The 25,818-nt window shown below is 42.8% G+C and overlaps 1 protein-coding gene across 2 annotated transcripts; it reads right to left on the bottom strand.

Annotated features, from left to right (window-relative positions):
* Nucleotides 1–276: 276 nt before the first annotated feature.
* Nucleotides 277–24,668, bottom strand: LOC118089111 (adhesion G protein-coupled receptor E3-like). Of its 2 annotated transcripts, XM_088674114.1 has the most exons (20): nucleotides 24,620–24,668; nucleotides 23,245–23,301; nucleotides 21,276–21,332; nucleotides 19,234–19,386; nucleotides 18,858–19,010; nucleotides 18,482–18,634; nucleotides 18,106–18,258; nucleotides 17,270–17,340; nucleotides 14,011–14,118; nucleotides 12,943–13,120; nucleotides 11,287–11,406; nucleotides 10,523–10,722; nucleotides 10,003–10,173; nucleotides 8,882–9,076; nucleotides 8,503–8,738; nucleotides 7,863–7,929; nucleotides 6,992–7,083; nucleotides 6,567–6,735; nucleotides 3,022–3,120; nucleotides 277–1,034 (listed from the first exon to the last, which is right to left on the bottom strand). In XM_088674114.1, the coding sequence occupies exons 1-20, from the start codon at nucleotides 24,648–24,650 to the stop codon at nucleotides 972–974; spliced, it is 2,526 nt and encodes an 841-aa protein (XP_088530240.1). In that variant the 5' UTR covers nucleotides 24,651–24,668; the 3' UTR covers nucleotides 277–971. The 2 variants fall into 2 exon arrangements, with proteins under 2 accessions (XP_088530240.1, XP_088530241.1); XM_088674115.1 differs by lacking the exon at nucleotides 21,276–21,332 and having other exon boundaries at nucleotides 24,620–24,667.
* Between the last annotated feature and the right edge of the window lie 1,150 nt (nucleotides 24,669–25,818).

Raw genomic sequence — 25,818 nt, 5'->3', positions numbered from 1 at the left:
AATTATTTGTCAGATGCCTTCAAAGAAGGTGCAGGTGGTAGCATCGTTGTGGCATATATGATCTGAAAATTATGTATTTCAAATTAATAAACTGTTCCATCGCTACGCTTTTGGATATGATTTGCGTACAATACCCTATTGTTAATGTGAGTGAAGCTGAGGTGCCATTTCTGAGGTCGATGGGGAGGGAAAAGGCAAGGGCAAAGGGCACACTCTCAGGATCACTCAAGTTTAAGTTATGGAGAGAAAGAGAGAATAAAAAGCCACCAAGATACATTGACAGTATTTGTACTCATTTATTTTCTTTTTTGTGCCCTATAAATAATACACAGCAAGTACTGTACACTAATACCACGCGCAGAACTGGAGAGTTGTCACAGATACAAGCACTCCTCTTGCAGGGACAGGGAACCGGTGGGCCCCCATACGTTGTTGAGCTGCAGTTCAGCCCTAACCTGCATGGTCAGTGTTCAGGGATGATGGGAACTGTAGGGTCAAAAGTTCTCCATGCATGCCCTTATTGATAACCAATATTGTCCTAAACTGTGTGCCCCCTCACCATCTAGTGGTTTCTCTGGAGCAACATCTGCTTTCACTGCCTCCTTTCACAATTTCACATTCTGACCAGATGAGACATCTGATTCAAGGGCCAAACTTGGCAGCCTTTTCAACTTGCTTGGAGATTGGGGAGTTTCTTGATCAAGGAGTTTTTAGGTTGGTTCACCACCCACTGACTGTATACTACAGATCAGGAAAGATACCAGGAAAGCCCAAATGATACCAGCATGGTTAACGAGCCATGTTGAATATGAGCATTTCCGTGTTTTTTTTTTAAATCCTGGTACATTAAAAAGCTGGAAGGCAACCAAACAAGGAATAATTGTCTGGATATGAAAAATTCCTGTAGTTCGTCCAGTTTCATTCAGTTGTATTTTGGATACAGAAAGAAGAGACCAAAACATGGTATTTGATTATGGCTCTGCCCCCCATCCCACCATCTGTTGATTCCCTGAAGCGGTGCTTTCCTCGTTCCTCTGCAAAAGATAAGGAAAGAAGTTCCTTAGGTCACAGGCTATGATACATAAGCAAAACAGTGCAAAATTCAGAATATGTGAGTCCGTCTACTTTTAACATAGAAACCTATCGGCCCCTTCTGCCTTTAAGAAACCAATAAGACACTTTCCGCATTTAACAGCAGGGAGAATTTTCTACAACACCCAACCTGCAACTCTAATAGTAAAAAGCAGTCCTTTTAAAAACTGTAATCCAGAATATCTGAACACATTTCCTATGAAACATTCCATGAAATACTGGATCTCTAAAACACATCTGCAACAAAGCACTCCAAACCCCCTTTACACGGGGGCACCAGGGGCTTGGGCCAAGGTGTCTCCACACTCAGCCCTGCCAACATCCATATACAGAATGACACCAGCCAGTGTCACACTGACAGCACAGAGTCAGTGTTTCATTTGCTGAAGTGTTTCCTGCCAACAACAGCTAGCTGAAATCTCTGAGCTGCGACAGGGAGGGACTGAGGTGGCCAAAATCTGTTGCATCCCAGTTTGGCTGCACTGCAATCACATGATGGTATTGGGACCAATTAGGGCGCAATTGCTGTGCGAGCTCCAGGCTGGCGCAATGAACAACATGTTCCTCCCACCATCTCTGATTAAACCATGCAAGGCAGTGATCAGCACTAGGGTTATACACCAAATAGTTTATTAAAATATGAGCCTGAAATTAAGGCTGGGCTGAAAATCCCTTTCAGTGGGTGTGGCCAGTGGGAAGCTGCAGTAGGAGCTTTGCAGCATTTCAGCAGAATGGGAATTTTAAAAAAAAGGAAAGAAAAAAGCTTGAATAAGGAAAACCTTTGGCCACCTGGTGAGCTTAAGCAAAGGAAACCCCTCTCAAAACTTCCAAGAAATTTCTTTTCTCCACCCCATGATATTTTGGGAGTCTTTCATTCTCATGCAATGAATGGTTGAAAAGAAAATTTCAAAATGTCCAGCACAGCACAGCTCAAAGTGATGTTTTTTTTATTATTACAGGCAGAGCTCTGATTGCTCTCTAGAGTTCATCAAAGTTGCATCGAGGTTTCACTTGACTGAGCAATTTACTGCTGAACCAGAAGGTTGGAGAGAAACTCCCAGAAATGAAGGTACAACATCATGCAGAGCCTACACCAGCATTTCTCTTTCTGGCCAGGTATATAATAATCCCACAACAGCTTAGCTATCTGTGAATAGATGGTACCGTATTTCATAGGAGGAGGAACAAATGTCCCGGAGAAGCAAATCCATCACCTATAAAGGGCAGATGTCCTAAGAATGTGAAATTCTGTGAATATTAGGGGCTGATAGATGCAAGGTTAACCATAGCCTTGCTGGTTAGAGAAAATCTCTGGATCATGCAGCTGTCTTACCATGGGGACAATGACAGGCACAGAAGTCATAGTCATCCCAGAACCTGCCCCAGCATTACTCTTTCTAGCCAGGCTTATGATACCCAGATGATGGCCAGCTATCTTCTCCCAATTACAATCTGTGGAGAGATTATGTTTCTACTAGGAGGATCAATAAGTAAGTAGGAGTTCTTGCCTAGGAACCACACAAAAACGATAAGAGGACAAGAACTCAGGCCACTGTAATAATAAGGTCCTTTTTGTGATACAAATGATGCGATCATTTCAAAAAGTCTCTTCTATATGAAGAGAATATTTGAAACAGGGCCCTGTCCTGATCTGATATCTGACATACCTGATATGCACGCTTCATCTGATAAATAAATCCCCATATAGAAGAGACTTTTTGAAATCATTGCATCATTTGAATCACAAAAAGGACCTTATTATTACAGTGGCCTGAGTTCTTGTCCTCTACTTGGAGGATGGCATGTGCTGGAGAAGCATATCTGCCCCCTAAATGTGCAGTTATCCTATGGAATTCCATGAATACATGACGGAAGCAAGGGTAACCATATCATTATTGCTAAAATATCAGGATTAGGCACCATTCTTACCATGGGATTGGTGATGGGGACAGAAGTCATTGTCATCTCAGAAACAGGAGACTTGATATCTTTCTTGCAAGAAATCAAATGCCAGTATGTTTCTCTCACCTGAGGATTCAAAATACAAAGCTACTAGGAAGAGATTTCTAGTCTCCCCATAAAAACACTCCCTTGCATAGCTGCCCCTTCTTCTCACGTGATGCTGAGTGACAATTGTGACTATCTAACCTTTCTCCTCTCCCCATTTAATTGCCCCATGTCACACTTTCTGCAAACTAATTTTCCTTTTGAAGTATGTGCTTGTTTCTTCCCCACTGCCCCTCTCCTATTTGATTTTTCCTTTAAGATTTTGATGTATGCCCTTCCTTCTTGAGTACTTCAGTATTCACACTGGTGACCATAGATTCCTCTTTTTCTCAGCGCCTCCTTTGATATCCATCCTTAGATTTCCCTATTTGGGGCCTGTCTTTGACCCCCATCCTTTGCAGAGGGCTGTTTTACCTAAACTTGTACATCACTTGTTAACACTTTGCTTGATGTCTCATCACTCCATGGTTCACAGCTGCAGGTCTGAACCGTCTCTATTGAGCCCACTGTTCTTTTTCTGATCTATCTCTGGAATGCATCTCTCTAGCCAACACCACATCTCCTTTCATGTGTCTCAGTGACTGTAGGCTTTCCCTTCTAGCACACATCCTTTGTCTCATTTCCAATACATTCACAATGTTCAGTTTTCTCCTGCTTCTCCCCACTCTCAACTTATTGTCTCCCATCTTAACTCTCAGGCCCTCTCTTAACTACATCCTGTCTTCCCTCTCCTTGCTTCTCTAAAATAAATCTGAGGGTTGTGCTCATTGTCCTTACTTATGAGAACTCCAATACAGTGGAACCTCGGTTTACGAACACCTCAGTTTACGAATTTTCGGTTTACGAATGCCGTGGACCCATCTGGAACGGATTAATTCACTTTCCATTACTTTCAAGTTTGCTTCAGTTTATGAACACTTCAGTTTATGAACAGACTTCCGGAACCAATTACACCCATACTTAGGGTTAAGTACGCTTCAGGTTGAGTACTCCGCGGACCCGTCTGGAACGGATTAATCCACTTTATGGCTTCAGTTTATGAACGCTTCAGTTTATGAACAGACTTCCAGAACCAATTGTGTTCATAAACCAAGGTACCACTGTACACTTCGGTTTGAGTATTTTCAGTTTAAGTACTCCGCGGACCCGTCTGGAACGGATTAATCCACTTTCCATTACTTTCAATGGGAACGTTAGCTTCAGGTTAAGTATGCTTCAGGTTAAGTACAGACTTCCAGAACCAATTACACTCATACTTCGGGTTAAGTACGCTTCAGGTTAAGTACTCCACGGACCCATCTGGAAAGGATTAATCCACTTTCCATTACTTTCAATGGGAAAATTCGCTTCAGTTTATTAATGCTTCAGTTTAAGTACTCTGTGGATCGTCTGGAACAGATTAATCCACTTTCCATTACTTTCAATTGGAAAGTTCGCTTCAATTTATGAACGCTTCAGTTTATGAACAGACTTCCAGAACCAATTGTGTTCATAAACCGAGGTACCACTGTATTGCCTGATTGCAAAATGGAGAGTGAAAAACTGCCAGAAAGGAAGAAAAAAAGAGGGAATAGAGTAGTGCAGATGCTAGCTGCTGACTAAAGGTCTAGCCTCAGTCAAACCCTCCTAGTCTCTGCAGTCACTAGAGTAGGCATCTCCAAACTTCGGCGCTCCAGATATTTTGGACTAAAATTCCCATCTCCTCCGACCACTGGTCCTGTTAGCTAGGGATCATGGGAGTTGTAGGCCAAAACATCTGGAGGGCCGCAGTTTGGGGATGCCTGCACTAGAGGATAGCTTATGTTGCATGCATGTAACAAGCAAGCAAAATGGGACCGATTATTAAAAGTGATTTATACACTCTTAATTAGGTTATATGAAGATGAGAGTGCAAAACAAAAAGAAAGAAAACAGAATGGCACAGATTAAGTTTTACCATCTACCATCTCCGCAATAACCTTTAAACAAATGCATGGAGGTGAGGGTGCTTCAAACAGTGCTTTTGAGAAGCACTTTAAGGCAGCTTCTGCACCGACATTAGAGCTGAAAGAGGATAGTGGAGGCTACTTCAAGGTGTTTCTCAAAAGCACTATTTGAAGTAGCTTGCATGCTTCCCATGCAAGCAAGCAGGCAGGCAGCAGCGCGGGGGGAGGTTGTTGTCACAGTTGCCCAGCCACTCACTTCATAGGAGCATGAGCTGCTTCAAACAGTGCTTTTGAGCAAGATTTAATCCCTACTCATCAGACGATGAGCGGAGATTAAACCCTGCTGCCTTGGCTGTGTGAACTTTCTTCCTCCTGGGAACAGGGCACACAGCCAAGGCAGGATTAAACATTGCCCTCCCAACCATCATCACCTGATGGTAGGTGGGTGCATTTTGGGGGAAATGACCTCCTCACATGCCAAATTGGATGCCTAGTAAACCCAGAACAGCTCCCAGACTGTTGGTTCCCCATCCCTGCACTAGAGCATAACCTATATTGCATGCATGTAACAGCCAGCCAAATGGAAGGAAATTGTTCAATGTGATTTATATACTCTTAATTAGGCTTCATAAATTCATTCCACTTGCGCCAGTTAAGAGGAGGAAGGGGACAAGCGCTGTCAAAAGTGAGGAGTTTAGTTCTGAATACCTGTAGTAGCAATATAAATGGTCATTGGGGAGTCATAAGAGGAGGAGGAGGAGGAAGGAAGTTTCTGATTCTGAACCCAAGGTGCACTTGCAGAGCTGATCTGCTCAGTATTGGCTGCCAGGGCCACACAACAATCTCATTCTGTTTCTTTGAGTATTGCAGGGAGCAAGGAACAAAATTGTCCCTTGTTCAACGGTCCACAAACCAGGAGTCAGCCTTGAAAATTTGCACTAAGTTATATCTTCTTGTCAATTTACATTTCTTAGTACAGAAAGTATTGATCTGATGTGTAGAGATCTTTCCTATTCTACTTAGTTCAAGAGGATTCTGGAAGCTTCTCAGTGTGGAGGAATCTTCATGGTGTTTGAGAAGCTGAGTACAGCTGGTTTAAACTGGTTCTGTTATCTCTTTCTGTCAAGGTCATGCCGACTATAATAGTAGGGCCAGAAGGAGTCTGGGTTTCACTTACTTTCTCTTTCTATCTCTTTTCCGTCTGGTGTGGTGTTCTGTATGCTTAGTGTTAAGTTTTAGACTTATTATAAGTATTGTAAGTTTAAGTTAAGTCTGCTGCAACTGGATTTGTTATGGACAGTGCCAGTCCTGAATGTATTGGATTTGTGACCATTATGCTCATTTGCCTTCTATAGCAGTAAAGCTCTGCTGGATGAAATATTCATTGCCTCTGGTCTAAGTTTTTCCCCCTGCTAACTATGCATTGGAATCTGCTCTGGATCAATATTGAGCAGAATTTAAATGACACCTGTATCCTATTGCCCCACATTTTATTTGATATTGCTTGCTCTAAGTGCTGCCCTCTCTTGTTCCATACATTACCTTCTTGTTCAGCAAGCAATGCACCAGGAAGATGAAGAATCCCTGCACACTGTTGGTGATTGTGAACAGGTATGCCATTACCTCAGCCAGAGGGCCAAACTGAAAGAGGCCTAGACACCAAGTCACGCCCAGGATGAATACATGGGCCATTGCCTTAAATGTCAGTGACCTATAAAAGAGGAAGGCAACAGCATGGATGTCATGAAAAGGTAAAGGCTGTACTGGGGTGTTTAATAGAAGGAAATCAAAGCTTCATAAGACAGGAGAGGACTTGGAAAACTTGTGGGTAGCGATGGAAAGCAGTTAAGATTTGCTATAATCTGAATTTTTCCAGTAACTCAGGCGCCAATCACCAAGTCCAGTTTTTAAAATCACCACTTAAAACTGGGCAGCTGGATTTTGCACTACTATGTGGTTTATCTTACCTGCTATTTCTGAGGGTAGTTATCTCTGAATTGAGAGATGCAAGTTTCTTACGCAAGATCATCAGAATAAGGCAGAAAAACATAATGTTGATCTGAGAAAAAGAGAAATGATTTGAGAAAGGATAAAAAGTGTTCCACTGGAAAATGCAAAGCATAATTCTTAGGGCTGTTGCATTTTGTGAGTGGGATTCAATTGCAAAGCAGTACATTTATGTTGGGCAATGAAAACAAATTTAGTGCTTACGTGCAATATACCCACTTGTAAAACACTCACACACCAGACCTTTTGCAGGAAAGAAAATGATGGGGCAATGTACTGGTAACTCATGTAACTGCACCATGAGCTAAGCAGAAATAATAAACTGGGTCATTGTATAACCTTCCCACAAATATTGTGAAAACCAATCAGGATGACATTTCAATGAACAAACTCTCTGGAAGTCACTTTATTCATATCCAGTTTCTAGATGAGTGATGCAGATTCACTGTCAGTTTGAAAAAGTTTCTAGTGACATTGCGAAATTATTCCTAGCCCATATGAGTGTAGTAAAAGGGAGCTATTGCACAGTATTGATAACTAATTAAACTGAAGGCATGAGGGCAAATATAGAAGTAACTCTCAGGGCTCTTGAGGGAAATATAAGGCTGCAGTGTCTGACGCCTTTCAAGTATTAGATGAAGCCAAAGACCTGGCCTAGATCTGGCTGACAACAAGAATGATGAATTCTGTCCCTCAGCCCATAAAAGATTTCCTTTCCTTTAGCAGTTATAAAGCAGGGAGATGTTCAACAAGCAGTCTGTGTTTTCTTGTGTTTTTGCCCCATTTTCCTGTGGGTTTTTTTTTTTAGAGAATGAAACTATTTTTACTGACCATGATTATGGCACAGACAGGTCCCAGGAAGCTCCAGATAAAACCTTTCTCATGGTTAAGCCAGCAGCTAAGGAAAAAGAAATACCATCAACATAACTCTTGGAAAACCCACAAGCACCAAAAATGTGGTTACACCTGGAAACATGGCTACATGTACACAACATTATAGTTTACATTCAGTGCTCACTCAGCTTGTTTTTTTCTCCCTACCTAGTCCCACACAGTCTAGAACTATTGCTTACTATATACCCCTCAAAAACACTTTTTCATAAACTTAGTTTCATTCTGAAAGTAAAAACGCAATGCAGATTGATTCTGTTTTATGTCTAATGCCCAGTATGGTATGTCCATTTGATTATAGATCCAGCGATTGCAGGGGGGGTGAGATCCACATCTGCCCAGTGACGTTCTAACTAAGTTCACAGTTACCACTTCCTTATTGTGTTGGGGTATGTGGAAAGGGCTTGGAAAACCTTAGTTGGTCTTTGTGTCTGTTAGCCCACAAACCTGGGTCTGTAGAGTGATAATAAAACCCATCATTCAAGATTGAGGTGCAATAGTTACATGGGCAATCCAATTATTTTAAACAGAGGACTTCAAAGGAAGATCTCCCTGTCTATCTTCTAAAACAGACACTTACTGATAATGGGTCCCATATGAGCCAGGTGAAATTGCTGCAGAAATGCCAACTATCATGGCAGGGAGCCCATAGCCACAGAGGTACATGGATATCTTCATGCCCTTGCTTGCACCACCATAATTTGCCACTTTCAGGTTCTTGACGATGATGAAGAGGTTCACGCCTTCCAAGAACATCCACACAAAACAGGCCAGGAAGAGGTACTGCAGTGTCCCAGCTATGACTGAGCATAGGATCTGGAATGGAAATGAAAGGGGCCCTTTTGTCAGTACTCGGTACTAGATTCCTGTACTGCTTTGGATCAGAGGGCATGACTGGATGGGGTAGTGAGCAGAGTTATCGAGTCTCCCCCATATCCTTCAAGGACACGCCAAAATACCTTGTTGTATGTTTTGTCAATTCCGATTAAGAAGAGGAGGTCAGCAAAGAAGAGGCACAAACTCAGCTGCAGGTGGATGAAGGTGCTGCTGTTTTGGATGGAGTGGCAAAAGAGAAAGGTAACAATGGACAGGAAGAGGCAGATGAGCGAGATGGTGAGTCCAATGTAGCTGATAATGGAGAGGATCAGAGCTCCCTGTAACACAGGACAGTTGCTCTCAGAACCAAAAACTGACTTTTGATAAACATGGGTTTTTGACACTGCATCTAGCAGATTTTGATTCCATAAAGGAACAAAATCATCAGCTTCCACAAACTCCAGTGATTTCATAAGGGAAATTAAAGTGATGCTGAGCATCTTGCTGAAATGTCATTCATATATATATCTCAATCACCTAATAGTTATGCCTTAAATATACTAAAAAGTTGGTGTGCAGCACCTCAGCCTGATTCCACCCCCTCACCAGTGTGGCACATCAGGTGTCCGCATTGCCCTTTTAACCATTAATGATGACAGAGAATCACAGCTGCCAAGTCTCCCGTATTCCCCGGGAAACCCCCGTTTTTCCAGCTGTTCCCAGCTGGAAAGACGGATTTTTTTGTTTTCCCCCGCTTTACTTACTGGCTGGGGGAGGCTCCTTCTGCGCATGTCTGGAGTCTCTGGACATTCGCAGAAGCAATTTCTGGCGCGACGACCATTTTGGAACTGGGCGGAGCATGCTCAGAAGCGATTTTCGATGCTGCTCTGCCCAGTTCCAAAATGGCCGCAGCGCAACTTCCGGCACGGTGGCCATTTTGGAACTGGGCAGAGCAGCATTGAAAGTCGCTTCTGAGCATGCTCCGCCCAGCGCCAAAATGGCGGCAGCGCTACTTCCGGTCTGCCGATCCCTTATTTTTCCGACAGGAACTTGGCAGGTATGCAGAGAATCCTGCAGCAGTTTTAAGAAGTATTCTATGAACGTGTTTCTCCACCACTAACTCTAGAGTAGTCTCACACTATCTAATCCATGAAATACTATAACAAGACCCAAAATAAATGGATTAGTGGTGACTTAGGGTCTAGTGTTTCACTCTTTCCTCCGTTAGAGAACTCAGACATTGTCGGGCCTAAGTCTGACTTACCTGCTTGGGAGTGGGGGCCATCAGCACAGCAAAGTTGGACAGGTACTGACAGCTGCATTCTGAATGAGTGCTGTTAGACTGGAGGAGATGGCAGCCCTCAGGGGACCAGGCACCACTTCTGCTTGCAGAGTCCCAGTGGACACAAACCACTTTTTCCTGGGGAACTTTATTCTGCAAGAAAGGGGAAGGGTTGGAGGAAGACGGGGAGAAAGTCCACTGAAACCTATGCATCTTTCTGATGCAAAGAATAGGAGCCACCAAGTAAGATTAACAGGTAATGAATACATGACAAGCAGAAGGAATTATGTCTATGACAACATTTCTGGTAAACTAGGATACCTGCCTGTGAATCTGAGTGTCAGGGAGTATACAGAGAGTTCAGCTGGGGGTCTTGGCCCACCTCTACATTTTCCTTGATATTTGGGGGAGGGGTCTCTCTCATGTCTTAATAGATATTCACAGTATGAATAGAAAAAAAAACCCACTTCCCTGATTTCCTCTACAGAATTCATTTGCACACCTCAAGGTGACGAAAAGTGAGGTTGACAGGGCTGGAAATATTCCTCGCCCAGTGGCTGGTGGAAACGCTTAGCATCCTGGAGTTCATGTGGAAGATTTCTCCCAGAATTCCCCTGCTCTGCTGAGTCTCATCCTGCAGAAGAATCCCACTCAGGAGTGATCCCAGTCCACTGTATGACATAAAGGCCACAGCAACAGGACCTGCAAGAGACAGAAGGAATATCGGAGGCAGAATAGTGAAAATACATGTCCCATACTAAAGATTGCCTCAGTATATGCACATGTACTCTTCTTTGGTAGAATCGAGTGTTGCAGGAGTGAGAACTTGATTGTCCCTTAGGCAATTCCACACATATAAATTTCTCTTGCTGCTGTCTGCGCAAAGCACTCTTAGTCCCTGCACAGGGACACCACATCCTGATGCCAGCCACAAGGGATAGGGAGTCATATTTTCTAGTTGTCCTTCCACAAGTCTCAGTTTCTCATTTCCCAGCCAGGGCCAGTGGTTTGTATCTGAAGCCTGGACCTCCTTCTCAAATATGTACAATTAGGTTGCACTTTGTTACTGCTAAGAAATACAGGTCACACTGATGCTGACAGTCAATGAAACTAGTTAAAAGAACATGGTAAAGATAGTAAAACGTTTGGTGTGTCTGAAGAAAGAGAATATTCGAGGTACTTTTCTAAGGGATTTAGAAGCGCTGTGATAAGTTGCTATTCTTTATCTTGAACAAGTCTTATCTGAGAAATGAGCAGAAAGCATACCTTCGGTGAACCTGTCAATCACTGCCCTGGGATCAATGTCCAATTGGTCTTCTTGAGCCTCTAAATGCAGAGCTTCATTTTTTGAAATAACCTCTTCACTGATTATGTGGGTTTGGATCACTACAATGAGCAAAGAAAGGACATGGGTTCTTAGATACATATCATTCTATGATTCTATGATGACTAACTATGTGTTTGTGGGGCAATGAAAAAGCAAATCCCAGAAGGGACTGCAACAACAGACATGCAAGCAGGAGCACACATACACCAACATTATGTGCTGACCTTTGTGGAAAACACAAACCATGAAACACTGACTTTTCCAAACACTAACCATGAAAGTTCACAAAGAGCCTAGCTCATTCCCGATCTAGCCAATGCGAGCTCACCCATCACTATAAATGACTAGGGGTGTATGGATCAGCTTATTTCCATTTAAGTGACGGTTTCACATGCATTCAATAAAAAGTCTGTTGCATCCCATTTACTGCACTTTTTTTTTTTAAGAAGAAAAATGTTTGTGTGGTTTCATTCATTTTCTCCTAATATACACATTTTGTACTCATCCCCCATCCCCCTTTGCATGCAGGGGAGTTTTTAACTGTGTTCCACTCAATGTATAAGTTTGTTAATGTTCTGTTTAAAGTAAGGTTACCAGATTTTTTTCAATGAATCCAGGGACCCTTTAATTAATTAATTACTACACATTCGGGACATTGGTGCTGCAGCAATGGCGATGGCAGAGGGGCCACCACCGCCTTGACCTCAACCGCCACATTTTCCTTTCCTCTGAGGCTTCTATCTCCTTTCTCCATGAGCCTGGGCAGCCCCTGAGTTGTTTGTTCTTTGGTGGAGGAGGAGTGGTGAGGAAGCAGTGCTTGGTGGGTCAGGCGTGGATCACGGAGAAGGAGGGCCGAGAGCAGCAGCGGCGGCGAGGCTCGGGCAGTGTGATGCCTCCCCTCCCATCGGAGCAGCCCCAATCCCATTCCTACTTGCGTGCAAGCAGGAGCGGGGGGGCGGATCCCTCAGCTGGGAAGGGAGGCTTCACACTGCCTTTCGGAGGGAAGGTGGAGGCAGCCCAGAAGCTGCATCTTAGAGCCCCTGCACCACCATCATATGGGGACTTCCGAGCAGCTCCTGAAGCCACCCAGAGCCAACTGCTCCAAGCTGCTGAGACTGCCGCTGCTGCGTTTCCCGGGGACATGAGATGAAATCTGGGGGCATTCCGGGGATGGGGACATCTGGTAACCCTAGTTTAAAGTGCAGACCAAACAGAATTCTCTTCCACCCCTATGTGTGACAAACCTTTCGAAATCTCCAAACCATAGCTGCCAAGTTATCCCTTTTTTAAAGGGATTTTCCCTTATGCTGAATAGGCTTCCTCGCGAGAAAAGTGAAAACTTGGCAGCTATGCTCCAAACCTTCCTTCTAAACCTTCCAATATAGTTGGTTAAAAAAATCCCCAATCATGGCTTACTGTTAGCATCACAACAGAAATACAAGGAAACAGAATGAAGGAAAGGGGAAGCAGAATTTTATCCACTAGGTTTCAGCAATATAAAATGAAGACGAACAAAACATTTCTCCTCCTCCTCCTCCTCCTCCTCCTCCTCCTCCTGCTGCTGCTGCTTTGAAAACCCTCTTAATTCTCCTTACCTATTGAGTTAGTAACCACAGTCTGACGTTGGTGCTCTGGAGATGCAATAGCTTTTGCAACTGCGATTGAGGCCAGTCCGTCCAAAACCAATGTCACGGCTGATACACGCTCTTCATTTGTTTCAATACTCTGTAGGGAACTGCTGACAAGAAGTTCGTCAAAGGAGCCCACTGTGTCCTGCAGCATTACAAGAAGCAAAGAAACGACATTGACCATTCAAAACCTTGCTTGCCTTTTTACAATCATTTCATCAAGAGAGGCAGGAGAGTAGCAAACACGAGAACAGGCCTTCTCTGCAGTGGCTCCTCATCTATGGAATGCTCTCCCCAGGGAAGTTCACCTGGCGCCTTCATTATACACCTTTAGGTGCTAGGCAAAAATGTTCCTTTTTAACCAGGCCTTTGACTGACCTAATCAACATCCTATACCCTTTAAAATGTGACTTTTGGGAGGGGAATGTTATTGGATTATTGTTTTTACTTTGATTTCATATATTGCAATCTTTTTTGTGAACCGCCCTGACACCTCCAGGTATAGGGCGGTATATAAATTCAATAAATAAATAAATAAATAAATTCTCAGAATACGTACAGAGCACAGTAGATTTTGTACGGCTCAATGGGTGTACATTATCCTAGAGCAAAAGAAAATATCTACCTGTCTGTCTGTTCTTTAATTGTGAAACAACAAACAACAATTGTGAAACAACAAACAAACAACAAAATTTACAATTTATTATCAACTACATAGACCACTTCAAGACCGAAAAATATTATCTTTCTTTCTATATTCTTCCATGGATAATACGGTAAGGATGATGCGATAGGAGTTCTAGTCCAATAACATCTGCAGGGCCACATGATCTCCGTATTTTTATTTGTTTGAAATTAAACAGTTTTGAACTTTGAAAGCCTTGTCCGTGTAAACTGTCATAGATCGACCACACCATCATTCATTGACCACAGTACACAGTAGAAACCACACAGTCTTGCAAACAGGAAGACACAGAACTTCTCAGGAAGGAGACACTATGGCTAAATGTTGCCTCAGTTCTTGGGAAGCCTTACCTGCAAGGCAGTTGGTGTCACACTGCCATTTTCACAGAAGGATAACAAAACGTTGAAGGCTGGCCCTACCACTGAGCAGTAGAAACTGTTGTTATGACTGAAGTGATTCTAAGAGAAGAGAAGAATCGTGTGTTGGCAGAGATCAGCTGACAAGGAAATACAACGAAATACCTACAAAGTTGTATAGGCTGGGATTATGTCAAATGGCCTCAGGCATGAGCAGAAAAACTTTTCCTGGGCTAAATAGTGGTTATAATGGTTGCACTGGGATTAGAGATACCCAGATTCAAATCCTCTCTTAGCTATGAAGCTCGCTGCCTTTTGCTGGGCAGATCAATCAAGCATTTAAAGCAAATTACTGCCCCCAAAGAATCCTAGGAACTGTAATTCCCCCTCCCAGGGCTGCTATTTGCAGAATCCTTAACAAACTACAATTCCCATGATTTTGTGAAGAAAGATGTGTTTATTATTGCCCACTGAATATGTTTTAAATGTATGGGGTGGATCTGCCCATTATCTCTCAGCCAAACCTACTTCACAGAGATGTTGGGCAGATAAGACCTATTTCAGTTTCCTCCTTTTCCTTCCAGCAACTCTTCACAAAAACTGTGGTTCTTTCACAACCCTCCCCCAGCCCCTTTCTTAACACACCCTGTCTTCAACATCAGGGTGAGGTCTGCAACATAATAATAATAATTTTTATTACATTTATTAGTGACAAACATAAAAGTCCCAATAATAGAATACAACAAAAGGATTTTAAAATCAGGAAACTTTAAAACAATGAACAATACAAAATATATACTATATATATGAATGCATATGAATACCTCTGTGGATATATAGAGTAACAACAACAACAACAACAACAACAACAACAACAACAACAACAACAACAACAACAACAACAACAACATAAAGTATTACTTCCCCATATAGAAATCATAAGCAGGTTGTCTCCCACACATGCTTAGCACAGGCTTTTCATTTTGTGTTCTAATAATTATTTTTCTAATCAGTTAAAGAGTGGAGAGTGAAGTCAAATGGGCCTTAGAAAGCACTGCTAATAACAAAGCCAGTGGAAGTGATGATATTCCAGCTGAACTATTTAAAATTTTAAAAGATGATGCTGTTAAGGTGCTACACCCAATATGCCAGCAAGTTTGGAAAACTCAGCAATGGCCAGAGGATTGGAGAAGATCAGTCTACGTCCCAATTCCAAAGAAGGGCAGTGCCAAAGAATGCTCCAACTACCGCACAATTGCGCTCATTTCACACGCTAGCAAGGTCATGCTTAAAATTCTACAAGGCAGGCTTAGGCAGTATGTGGACCGAGAACTCCCAGAAGTGCAAGCTGGATTTCGAAAGGGCAGAGGAACCAGAGACCAAATAGCAAACATGCGCTGGATTATGGAGAAAGCTAGAGAGTTCCAGAAAAACGTCTACTTCTGCTTCATTGACTATGCAAAAGCCTTTGACTGTGTCGACCACAGCAAACTATGGCAAGTTCTTAAAGAAATGGGAGTGCCTGATCACCTCATCTGTCTCCTGAGAAATCTCTATGTGGGACAAGAAGCTACAGTTAGAACTGGATATGGAACAACTGATTGGTTCAAAATTGGGAAAGGAGTACGACAAGGTTGTATATTGTCTCCCTGCTTATTTAACTTATATGCAGAATTCATCATGCGAAAGGCTGGACTAGATGAATCCCAAGCAGGAATTAAGATTGCCGGAAGAAATATCAACAACCTCAGATATGCAGATGACACAACCTTGATGGCAGAAAGTGAGGAGGAATTAAAGAACCTTTTAATGAGGGTGAAAGAGGAGAGCGCAAAATATGGTCTGAAGCTCAACATCAAAAAAACCAAGATCATGGCCACTGGTCCCATCACCTCCTGGCAAATAGAAGGGGAAGAAATGGAGGCAGTGAGAGATTTTACTTTCTTGGGCTCCTTGATCACTGCAGATGGTGACAGCAGTCACGAAATTAAAAGACGCCTGCTTCTTGGGAGAAAAGCAATGACAAACCTAGACAGCATCTTAAAAAGCAGAGACATCACCTTGCCGACGAAGGTCCGTATAGTTAAAGCTATGGTTTTCCCAGTAGTGATGTATGGAAGTGAGAGCTGGACCATAAAGAAGGCTGATCGCCGAAGAATTGATGCTTTTGAATTATGGTGCTGGAGGAGACTCTTGAGAGTCCCATGGACTGCTAGAAGATCAAACCTATCAATTCTTAAGGAAATCAGCCCTGAGTGCTCCCTGGAAGGACAGATCGTGAAGCTGAGGCTCCAATACTTTGGCCACCTCATGAGAAGAGAAGAATCCTTGGAAAAGACCCTGATGTTGGGAAAGATTGAGGGCACTAGGAGAAGGGGACGACAGAGGACAAGATGGTTGGACAGTGTTCTCGAAGCTACGAACATGAGTTTGACCAAACTACGGGAGGCAGTGCAAGACAGGAGTGCCTGGCGTGCTATGGTCCATGGGGTCACGAAGAGTCGGACACGACTAAACGACTAAACAACAACAACAACAACAATCAGTTAAAAATGGTTTTCCCCACCTGCCCAACTGAAAAAAACAACTTTCCAGCAGAGGGGAAGGAAGCACTTCAACATTTTTTTTAATGTCCTTTATCCATAAAGTAAAGGAGTAAGTAGAACATGAACTAAGAATTTTCCTTGTTCAATTCCCTCCTTCCCTGTTCCCTCAATTTTCAACAGATTGGGAGAATGAGAGTGAGTTAGCTAACAATAAAAACATCTAATTTTCATTTAGCACTACTGTTCCAGTGAGGAGAATCACCATTTGCATTTCAAAAAAGAAACATTGACAGTGTTAGCACACCAGCCAACCCGGTGTGGTTAAGCATATCAGATTTACAGGTAAAGGGACCTCTGACCATTAGGTCCAGTCGTGACCGACTCTGGGTTTGCAGCGTTCATCTCGTGTTATTGGCCAAGGGAGCCGGCGTACAGCTTCCAGGTCATGTGGCCAGCATGACAAAGCCGCTTCTGGCGAATCAGAGCAGCACACGGAAACGCCGTTTACCTTCCCGCTATAGCGGTACCTATTTATCTACTTGCATTTTGACGTGCTTTCGAACTGCTAGGTGGGCAGGAGCTGGGACCGAGCAACGGGAGCTCACCCCGTCACGGGGATTCGAAACGCCGACCTTCTGATCGGCAAGCCCTGGGCTCTGTGGTTTAACAGAATTGTATTAATTTCACACATATCACAACACACATACCTCTGGTTTTGTTGCATTGAAACACACATCATTTTGTCTTACAATATCTGGTTGGCAGTGGTAGGGAATTTCTGTAAAGAAAACATAATGTACAACTAACATGCAATGGAAGGGGTCCATGTAAACCTGTATGATTTGTGTGCTTGTTATGTGTGTGGAGATGACAGTTTGTGCCACCATTATTTTTTCTGATCAAAAATTATATCTTCTAGTTATTTCTGAACGTATTGAACTGGTGAGTTCAGGTTTCTAAATACTAAACACTTTTGGCGTGGATTGCTTTTGTATAACAATCATTTAAGCTTATATGTGTAAGAGAAGAATATATTGCAGCCGCCACCCTCAACCCACCAGGTGTTGCTGCAATCCTCTGCTTTTATCTGTGCCTAAAGAGCTTCGGGTTCTGATCCTGACAGATGCACCATTCTTCCAGAAACAGAATCAGAGTTTCATTGATAATAAAGAAATGCTTTCTACCTTTTGGGATGATTGAAACCCCAGTGTTATTTATTAACTTACATGCTTCCTGTATTCCAGAATGGCTTGTAAGCAGTTTACAGCTATAGAATCAATTAGGACATTCATTCGTGATTATAATACACAATAGCAATTCAATAAGAGAGGAATGAAATGTCATTTATTAAAACATACAATAAAGAAGCCAGCTGAAACCATGACAATTAAAACCCTTTGAGAAACAGTTTAGAATTGACAGAACAATAATGGAGAATTGCCATTGGTTATTACATTAGCAACAGCTGAAAATTGAATTTCCATTCATCACTGTGCAGCTCAAGAAGATGCCATTTAAAGGATCTGAGAATTAACACACTTACTCTCATAATTGGTCTGACCAGTTCCCAAAGTTGTCATTTCCCTGTATCCTTCTTCACAAACACAGCTGGATTTATTATGTGAAACAGAATTAGGACAACAGTCGATGGATACGCCACTGCCATTGGTAGTACTGTCTTCATCATCCACAGAAACTAAACAGATGAAAACATAAATATGGTATTCCACATACAATAAAGAAGCCAGCTGAAACCATGACAATTAAAAACCTTTGAGAAACAGTTTAGAATCGACAGAACAATAATGGAGAATTGCCATTGGTTATTACATTAGCAATGGCTGAAAATTGAATTTCCATTCATCACTGTGCAGCTCAAGAAGATGCCATTTAAAGGATCTGAGAATTAACACACTTACTCTCATAATTGGTCCGACCAGTTCCCAAAGTTGACATTTCCCTGTATCCTTCTTCACAAACACAGCTGGATTTATTATGTGAAACAGAATTAGGACAACAGTCGATGGATACGCCACTGCCATTGGTAGTACTGTCTTCATCATCCACAGAAACTAAACAGACGAAAACATAAATATGGTATTCCACATACAATAAAGAAGCCAGTTGAAACCATGACAATTAAAACCCTTTGAGAAACAGTTTAGAATTGACAGAACAATAATGGAGAATTGCCATTGGTTATTACATTAGCAACGGCTGAAAATTGAATTTCCATTCATCACTGTGCAGCTCAAGAAGATGCCATTTAAAGGATCTGAGAATTAACACACTTACTCTCATAATTGGTCTGACCAGTTCCCAAAGTTGTCATTTCCCTGTATCCTTCTTCACAAACACAGCTGGATTTATTATGTGAAACAGAATTAGGACAACAGTCGATGGATACGCCACTGCCATTGGTAGTACTGTCTTCATCATCCACAGAAACTAAACAGATGAAAACATAAATATGGTATTCCACATACAATAAAGAAGCCAGTTGAAACCATGACAATTAAAACCCTTTGAGAAACAGTTTAGAATTGACAGAACAATAATGGAGAATTGCCATTGGTTATTACATTAGCAACGGCTGAAAATTGAATTTCCATTCATCACTGTGCAGCTCAAGAAGATGCCATTTAAAGGATCTGAGAATTAACACACTTACTCTCATAATTGGTCTGACCAGTTCCCAAAGTTGTCATTTCCCTGTATCCTTCTTCACAAACACAGCTGGATTTATTATGTGAAACAGAATTAGGACAACAGTCGATGGATACGCCACTGCCATTGGTAGTACTGTCTTCATCATCCACAGAAACTAAACAGATGAAAACATAAATATGGTATTCCACGGGCAAGCTGTGCTCTCCTGCACTGAGGGCAGAGAAGAACTGGTTGGTCTTGGGAAGATGTGGACAAGGAACAAATATTTAAGCCGCAAGTTTATAAGCAGTGTTACTTAGCAAATGCTAACTAGCACAATGACAAGTATATAAACAGTATGAGTGCACTGATTTTCATACAAAACACTTTTGGAAAGAGAACTGTCACCAGCTAGCTATGCAATATTTTCAAACCCTCTCGATTTTATAATGGCTTGATTGTCTCTGAGAGGGTCAGGGCTCTACATCATTATACCAACAGGCATAACATGGTGGCAGCCAAGGGCATAGGCAGGATTTATTTGGTTGGGGGGGCAGGCTTAATGTTAGGGGGACAAGCTTTATGTTGGGGCGGGGAGAACCGAGTTATAGTGGTACCTGGGGTTAAGAACTTAATTTGTTCCGGAGCTCCGTTCTTAACCTGAAACCGTTCTTAACCTGAGGTACCACTTTAGCTAATGGGGCCTCCTGCTGCTGCCGTGCCGCAGCCGTGTGATTTTTGTTCTTATCCTAGTACCCAAGGTACTATTTCTGGGTTAGCAGAGTCTGTAACCTGAAGCATCTGTAACCTGAAGCGTCTGTAACCTGAGGTACCACTGTATTTGCGACACAATTGGTCAGTTAAATCAGTCTGATCCAAGGTGAGGCAAGGCTCGCACTGCCACCCAGGTCACTATCCTTTAGGCTGTTGTATTAACTTTAAAGTTGATTCTGTCGTGGTTTAATGCGTACATACTCAGTGGAAGAATGGCAGTTGAAAATGATGAAATATATGGAATTAGCTGAAATTAGGGAAATTAGCAGAAGTATTGTAATATTAATTAGTATGAAATGGATCTCGAAATACATAAAATGCTGTAGTTTAGGAATTTGTTTTAGGATTAAGGAAAATATGAAAAAATGATAGATAATGGTTTAGAATTAAAAATAAGTATAGATAGAAAATATGACAAAAGATTAAGAAATAGAAATTGCTAAAGAGGATTTGCTGTGAATCGCAGTATGGGTGGTTCGAGGATGTCACCCTAAAATGATTAGAAAAGAGGTTAAAAAGATAAAGGGGGCCCCTGACCATCAGGCCCAGTCGTGCCCGACTCTGGGGTTGCGGCGCTCATCTCGCTCTATAGGCCGAGGGAGCCGGTGTTTGTCCGCAGACAGCTTCCGGGTCATGTGACCAGCATGGCAAAGCTGCTTCTGGCAAACCAGAGCAGCGCACAAAAACGCCGTTTACCTTCCCGCCGGAGCAGTCCCTATTTATCTACTTGCACTTTGATGTGCTTTCGAACTGCTAGGTGGGCAGGAGCTGGGACCGAGCAACGGGAGCTCACCCCGTTGCAGGGATTCGAACCGCCAATCTTCTGATCAGCAAGCCCTAGACTCTGTGGTTTAACCCACAGCGCCACCTGGGCCCCTTAGAAAAGAGGTTAAGTTTATGAAATTTTGTATTTTTGTTGTTGCTGTTTATTTGTTTTTGTTTTTTCTTGTATTTTTCTTCTGTATGTTCTGTTTTGTATTTGTGTATTGTGGATGTAGTGTTTTGTTTCTAATAGAATTAATTAATTAAAAATTTGGAAAAATAATAATAATGCATACATACTGTAACAATCAAATGCATGCCAATGGCCTACACGTTTTTGTCTAATTCTACTGTGTGAAGGGGTTGCTTGTACATGCCTTCGTATAACATTTACTTCATAACAAGTGCAAATGCAGTGTTGTTCCGTGTCGGGCTCCACTTCACGGAGCAATGTGCATTGTTACCCTTTCAATTGCTCCAGCACGGGATTTACAGGTGCTAACAACGCGGACATGGTCCAAAACATACCATTACCATAAAGCTTCCATAATTCGTCTAATCGCCATTGTCGTGGACCACCTGACCCTACAAAGAAGCAGCAATTGTTAACATTTTTTAAAGAAGCAGAGTCCCATGAACAAGATATGTTTACATGGCAGTACTTCCTAGTGCATTTGAGGATAGGATGTGCACATAATATAGACACTATGGACTATTCAGCAGATAAAGGAAAGAAAGAGGGATTAACCTTTGTCCCTGGGCTTCAGCTAAGGAGCTGACTGCTGCCTATATTAATTCTCCCCATCTCACTTTCTGTCTGGATCTTGCAGTTGCAAATTAGCTACCCATCTTCTGAAGTGAAACCCATGCATCAGGAATTATCCACCCTTTTATTTTCATTCCAAAGTCTGGTACAGAGGACAATGCATGTGTAGTTTGACACAACTTTCAGTTCCTGTATTATGGTCAAACAAGCAGCTACTAATATATATATATATATATATATATATATATATATATATATATATATATATAATATGTATATGTGTGTGTGTGTGTGTGTGTGTGTGTGTGGTTTATATATTAAGTCTATATTTGACCCATAAAATTCTTTAAAAGCCACAAATTGAGGTCTATTATTCATAAATTTTCTTCATTTGTACTCTTTTGCAAGACCATCACATGTGCTGATAGATCATTTAATTAAATACATTTGCGCAGTCAGGCGGAGTCCCCCCGAGTCCCCAGGGCAGTCCCAAGCGGAATAATGACACAAGACCACGTTTTATGGGATTAAAATTGGCCACAGCTTTATTAAAATTCAGATGTAGGAAGACCTTGGCGCAGGCATTGGGCATATATCCCCCCCAGCCCCCAGCCGGGGGTGGGGTGATCTTCAGGGTTGTCCAGCATGTGTGGGGGTTGGGCTAACTCTGGAGAACATATGTTCAAGCAGATAGCCCGCCCCACCTCGATCGCCGCTGTTGGAAGGGGAGGGCAATAACAGCCAATTGGCATTGCCAAATGCCCCCCCTGGAGCCCCGTTTACGGGAACCCTGTTATCGCCGCCGCAATAGGGCGGGGGGTCACCGCCCCCACACCCCTCCCCTTGGTGTAAATGACTAAAGGATTCTTCCCAAGGCCTGCATCCGCCAAAGTTGTGACGAATTGCTACGGGAAAGGCGAAACCTGCCAATGCAGGGAAATTCCTTTCCAGCCCTTTAACAGCAGCCGGTCGCAGGCTGGGTGGCGCAGGGCACCACGGCGCCGGCCCGCCAGGAGGGCGCCGCGAGCTGCGCCCACCCACTGGCCGGCCGGTCCGCCGCGCAGCTGCGCCCATGGCAACCGCGCTGTGCCTGCCCGCCCACCCGGCGTGCATCGGCGCCCACCCGCCCACCACGCTGGGAAACGGGGTGGGAGGGCGCCGGAGGGATCCGGCACACCACGGCGCCAGGGGCGCTTAAGACGGCCCTGCCTGCATGTGTGTACGCCTGTCGAAGTAAGAACCTGTAAAGCAAGCAGCCTGTGGAAGTAAATAACCTGTAAATCAAGCATAAAATTAGGGAGTGGAGGGTGGGAAAGCTCTGAATCCGTCGGCTGCTTCCCAGGAATGGCTCCTCTTCTTTGTGTGCAGGTAAGCCTACCTGAACCTACCTGGCCAATCCCCCTGGCATGCCTCCCCTTGGCTGGATTGGTCGGCTAACGGAGTGGGCGGCGACACCAGCCTCCAGCCTCAGGTAGGCAGTGCCAGCTTCCAAACTCCAGAACTGCCTCAGGGATCCCAGGGGGGGGGGCTGCACGCGACTGCGCAAAATGCGCCTCCACTTTTATGTTGGGGAAACGGTCATTCTTAAATAGATGAATACCTGCAAGGAGTAGGGGCCAATCACATTGCCCTCTTCAACAACATTAAAATAATAGTAAACAATAGTAAAAATTGAATCAATAATTGCTCCCAATTTTTTCCAATGATTCTCCAGGAGAAAATAATTTTTACCTCTTTCATCTTTGTGCACGACAAATCCAAGACAAATCCCTTGACGAATAACAAATCCTAGGACCAATATTTTAAAAAACGATGTTAAAAACAGCTGTTTGCCGGGATAGAAAGCCCCATACTGAGTTGCTTTTAAAAAAAGAAAAAAAAGAAACATTGCTGAGGCAGCAAATGTCTAACGCAGAAAGTTCTTCCTTATAAAATTTTGTACATTCATCTTTAAAATGCCAGAGACTTCTTCACATTTTGCAGAAACGGATTTCCTCTAATGTTTTTTGGTTGTTCCAGGTTTGTGTCTGTCCCTTTCCTCTCCCTGCTTCCGTCTTATTCATAATTACAAAGGGTTGTATTCAGCATAGCACCAAGGACAAGGTTCTGTCAAAGTAAGGATTTCTTCCTATGCAGCAGAATGCCCCCCCTCCCATGCCCCCTTAGTCTCTTCTGTAGGTTTATCCAACCTTCCAAAGCTGAGTTTGGGGTGTGCAGTGTGCAGTGCATACAGAGGTAGGAGGGGGGAGGTCCAATTGCATTAGTGCTCACCCTTGTACTAGTGCTTTTATTTAGTTGAATGCCACCCAGAATATCAGGGTCTGCCACTTGAGTTGGAAATGGGGTGTGATGGAGGCTTTGGCTAAATGGTCTTCACAGCAGTTCATTCTACGCCAGTCCTAACAACACACCCTCCGACATTTCTCCAGTGAAAATAGGGGGTCTTTCACATCACCCGCTACAGTGGTACCTCGCAAGACGAATTTAATTCGTTCCGCGAGTCAATTCGTTTTGCGAAAAATTTGTCTTGCGAATCGCAGTTTCCCATAGGAATGCATTGAAATTTCTTTTTTTGCCCATAGGAACGCATTAATTAAATTTCAATGCATTCCTATGGGAAACGGCGATTTGCAAGACGAATTTTTCACAAAATGAATTCATCTTGCAAGTCACCATCAGATCGCAAGATGCATTCGTCTTGTGAAAAATTTGTCTTGCAGGGCATTTGTCTTGCGAAGTACCATTGTAATATCTTACCTGTCTAACTGTACATACATACTACCATGTGTTTATAACACACTTAAAGCACATCCCCTTGCAAAAGAGAGAGAGAGAGAGAGAGAGAGAGAGAGAGAGAGAGAGAGAGAGAGAGAGAGAGAAGAAGAATCCTGAGAAATTTTGCTTCTTGATGGTGCTGGGAATTGTAGCATAAACTACCATGCCCAGAACCATTTGGGGGTGAATGTGTTTTAAATATGCCTTTAAATATATGGGGCATATGCAGTCTGAATCAATTCAACTTTCCGCATGCAGTGCATTTGTTCTGCCTCTCAGCTATTTCTCCTTGCTTATGTTGAATTTCTTAGCCTATCCATTTCCTACTCACCCAGAAGAAGGCAGCTGCATGTGGTCCTCATGGTCTTGTTGGGACTGAGGTAATGAATGGTTTGTTTAGGTTGGTGACCAGAAGTTAAAGCATAAAGGAACTAAGAAATGCTGAAACCACAAGTTTAAAACAGTTCCCATAAGTAGTATTCAAGTTCAGTCCCCACTATGTCCCCAAGATCTCTTTCCTGGTCAGCTGAGAGTATACGCAAAATTTCAATTTTTTTATACTTGCTTACATTGAACTGCATTTGCCATTTTACTGACTGTTCATCCCATTTGGAGAGAATCTTTTGGAGCTTTTCACAAAAACAGCACTGAACGATTTGCTTCCATCAGCAACTTCACCACCTCACTCCTAACTCCATACCATTATTCATTCATTTATTACTAACAATAATAGTAGTAATAATAATAACAACAACAACCCACCCTTTACTCTAAGGTCACAGGGCAGGTTACAACAATTAAAACACAATCTTAAATATAGTTTAAAACAACTTAGATTCACAGAAATAAAGTGGGTCCGAAAAATATGTCAAAGGCAAGAGGAAAGAGGTGCTTCTTCAGCATTTGCCAAAGGCTATAGAATGAAGTCTCCAGGCACACTTCTATGGAGAGTTCCACAACATAGGGAGAGAATGCCATCCATCCCCTGAGTCACCATTCTCCAATCTTCTGAATAAGTTTTTTTATTAAAAAAAAACCAGGTCTAAATACCAAACCTGGGTGGACTCTACTTTCCACATTACTCTACTTCTTGGTCCCAGCAGCAGTTGGCATAGGATCCAGCAGAGGCCCCCACTAAGGATGGAAGGATGTGTCAATTTCAGTTCTCTCTCTGAACTGCTGACCTTACAATCAGCAGGTCCAAGAGGCTCAGTGGTGTAGACCACCGCATTCCTATTGCTATTTTTGTGAATACTGGTAGGTTGCAGAACTGCGTTGCAAAATGCTGATAACAGAATTCTGAAGGATAGCTGTGCTTCAGTTTGCATATTGTTTCAAAAAGTGTAAAATTGATAGATTTGGCTTCAAATGCAAACTAATTCAAGTTTCTCCCCTATCCCTAACCCCTTCCCCACCTCAAACACCATGTTTTGGGGGGTTTTATTGGCTAGTGCCAGCGAGGATGCAACCTTCCCACTCCAAAATGGCAGATTGGGGGTTTGAATTCTTCTGTCCAAGACCCTATTAACT

The sequence above is a fragment of the Zootoca vivipara genome, chromosome 7 (genome assembly GCF_965207765.1).
Source record: "Zootoca vivipara chromosome 7, rZooViv2.hap1.1, whole genome shotgun sequence".
Classification (NCBI taxonomy): domain Eukaryota; kingdom Metazoa; phylum Chordata; class Lepidosauria; order Squamata; family Lacertidae; genus Zootoca; species Zootoca vivipara.
This window is presented reverse-complemented; position numbering and strand designations above follow the sequence as displayed.

Excerpts from the sequence above, each read along its gene's own strand:
- LOC118089111 (XM_088674114.1), bottom strand. The coding sequence starts at position 24,650 with ATGAGGACCACATGCAGCTGCCTTCTTCTGG. Across the intron at positions 18,635-18,857 it reads TGGTCAGACCAATTATGAGA|TTTCTGTGGATGATGAAGAC; the intron begins GTAAGTGTGTTA and ends TCGTCTGTTTAG. Across the intron at positions 8,739-8,881 it reads TTGACAAAACATACAACAAG|ATCCTATGCTCAGTCATAGC; the intron begins GTATTTTGGCGT and ends TTTCCATTCCAG.